This window comes from Enhydra lutris, unplaced genomic scaffold (assembly GCF_002288905.1).
Source record: "Enhydra lutris kenyoni isolate GAN:26980312 unplaced genomic scaffold, ASM228890v2 scaffoldscaffold93, whole genome shotgun sequence".
Taxonomy (NCBI): Eukaryota; Metazoa; Chordata; class Mammalia; order Carnivora; family Mustelidae; genus Enhydra; species Enhydra lutris.
In genome coordinates this window covers 964,564-966,906 of record NW_019154177.1, presented here as the reverse complement: position 1 = coordinate 966,906, position 2,343 = coordinate 964,564, and the positions used below count along the sequence as shown (strand labels likewise).

At 58.0% G+C, this 2,343-nt stretch overlaps 1 protein-coding gene and 1 non-coding gene across 2 annotated transcripts; both read right to left on the bottom strand.

Moving 5' to 3' along the window:
- Positions 1-447: 447 nt before the first annotated feature.
- LOC111138598 (basic proline-rich protein-like) lies at positions 448-2,022 on the bottom strand. The gene is made up of 2 exons (XM_022490613.1): positions 1,485-2,022; positions 448-689 (listed from the first exon to the last, which is right to left on the bottom strand). The coding sequence occupies exons 1-2, from the start codon at positions 2,020-2,022 to the stop codon at positions 574-576; spliced, it is 654 nt and encodes a 217-aa protein (XP_022346321.1). The 3' UTR covers positions 448-573.
- A 215-nt stretch (positions 2,023-2,237) lies between these two features.
- On the bottom strand, positions 2,238-2,343 carry TRNAL-CAA. The gene is made up of 2 exons: positions 2,306-2,343; positions 2,238-2,283 (listed from the first exon to the last, which is right to left on the bottom strand). It is a non-coding gene; the product is annotated as a tRNA-Leu (tRNA).

Below are 2,343 nucleotides of genomic sequence, written 5' to 3'. Positions count from 1 at the left end.
TCAAAAATCTAACCGAATGTTCGGGGACCCACCTCTTACAAGAGAGGGCGACCCTTCTCTGTTTCAGTCTACCTTTTAAGGGCAAAGGCCATGCGGTCGGGCCTGGCCACGCACAGGTGACCAATGAAATTGTAACACACACAGGAAACTTCAGTGATGCTAGGTGACCAATTGAGTTACAATTTACCCTAGTAGACATTTGACCCACCCTATCACCTTGGTTGGGATTGGCACCCAAAAGACTCCCAAAGGGAGGGGCCAATACTCCTTGGTAACCAGGGAGACAGTAGGCATCCCCCCCCCCACCTCCCACGACTGACTGATCGGATGTCTCCACCTGGCCTGACCCACCCTTGTATCTGGGCTTTGTTACCTGGAGCTGGTTTCCAGGACTTGTTTTTGAGTGAATCCTCTGGGGGAAGGGGAGCAGGGACAGTTTAACTTTAATGAAAGCCTCTTGCTAAGTAGGTCCTTACAGTCTTAAGTTTCATTGCACATCTCCCCTGGGCACAGTTAAGTAGCGCAGGGAGTGAGCCTACTTGGTAGTAGTGAAACCACTTGGTTCCAGCCGTCTCAATTCAGAACTGGGCCCTTCAGATGGGACAGTTGGATCTCGTCCATGACGAATGTCTCCCGAGAATTCTGTTGTTGTCTCTTCACCCGCGCCCTCTCTCCCATTTTGACGATTCCTGTAAAATTGATAATGAGAGAGTAGGGTCCTGAGCGGTGATGATGCTGTGCTTATGGAATGCAGGTGAAGTTGGGGGGGTGACGTCAGTTGTGCGGTGGCTGCTTACTTACGATGGGCTGGGGGAGGTGAGGAAAAGGGAGGTTTGGAAAGCACTGTCAGGTGCTAAGGAGGGCTCACAGGATACCCGGGTCCTGCTACTCTCAAGTTAAGGTGGTTTTCCCCTGTAGCCGGGCAGTCACTGTAAGACAGTTGGGAGCAGGAATGTTCCATTTCTCCTATCCCACGTCCTTATCAAGGGGCTGCAGTTCTAAAACAAATTCGGTTTTATTTATATTTCTTTCTGCCTCGGACCCCCTCAGTTTTAGGGAGGAGAAGATGTTAGGGCTTCAGGAACTGAGTCATGGGTCTCTGGAAGTTAGGCTACTGGTAAGAAAGCCCCTTCCTTGTAAATCACTAGGACTTTTGCAAACTGAGGGAGACTCCGGCCTTGCAGGATCATCTTCTCTACAAGTCAGCTGTCTGTTCTTCCTTTAGGGCCGCCGAGTCCCTGAGGATGTCACACATAACCCTGGTGGGGGCTGCGGCGCGCCTGCTGCTCCCTCGACACCAACGGCGAGAAGCGCTCTAGCACCCAAACCCGAGTGTTCCAGAGCGGCCTTCAGCGCTGAACCCCGATTCGGGGCGGACGCTGGTCCCTGAGACGAGGAAGCGCGGGCCTGCGCTCCGGAGGCAGAGCCGAGGTCCTTTCATTGTAACACAAGGACAGGAATTTACTTTATTCTAGTTTTTTTACCCTGTTTGGTGGTGTCCCCGCCGCAGCCCGGGGCCACCGCCCCTGGCGCACACGGGCCCATCCCTCGGGGAGGCAAGGGCGCCGCCGGGGCGGGACGCAGGGGCGCCGCGCGACGGGCTGCGGCCCGCGGTCTGTCCGGAGAAGGCGCTCCCGGGCGCAGCCGGGCGTCCGCGAGAAGACTGCCGGGCCGGAACACAACCAGCGGGGGCGGAGCGGGCGGCAGCCGTCCCCTCCGGGTCGGTGAGAAGGGACCGCGTGGACCGAGCACACGAACCCGGACGCTGCCGCGGGGAGGGGCGTCGGGCTCCACGGTTCCTGCAAACGCCGACCAGCGCGGAGGACCGTGAAGGCCTTCCTGGGCACTGCGGCGGGGGAAACTGCCGCAGGGGTGTGCCGGCCGGGGACGCGGTCCCGGGCAGAGCCGGCCGCCGGAACCCACGAGGAGAGACCCGCCATCACGCCGCTCCTCCCGCGCGCCGCAAGCCGGCGCCGGCGCCGGCCCCAAGTCTCGCGCTTTGCAGACATCTCGCGATGCCATCCTTCAGGGTCGCGGCTCTCCTTTAAGGCGGCGCCAGATCGCTCGGCTTTCAGAACGTATCGCGATATTTTCGCTTCCGCTAGTTTCGGTGTTTTAAGAGCCCCTGTAAGAAAAATTTAAGTCAATTTTTAATAATGTAGGTCGCTAAGGCCTCTATCCCCGCCGCTCCGATCCGTCTCGTTGTGTAGGAAATTAGGAGGAGGAGAAAAATGATGTGTCAGAAGTGGGATTCGAACCCACGCCTCCATTCGGAGACCAGAATCCCCAGCGCGGGGAAGCGGAGCTTGAGTCTGGCGCCTTAGACCACTCGGCCATCCTGAC

Coding starts and splice junctions, on each gene's coding strand:
- LOC111138598 (XM_022490613.1), bottom strand. CDS start 2,022: ATGGCATCGCGAGATGTCTGCAAAGCGCGAGACTTGGGGCCGGCGCCG. Junction 690..1,484: donor CGGGGACACCACCAAACAGG/GTAAAAAAACTA, acceptor TCAATTTTACAG/GAATCGTCAAAATGGGAGAG.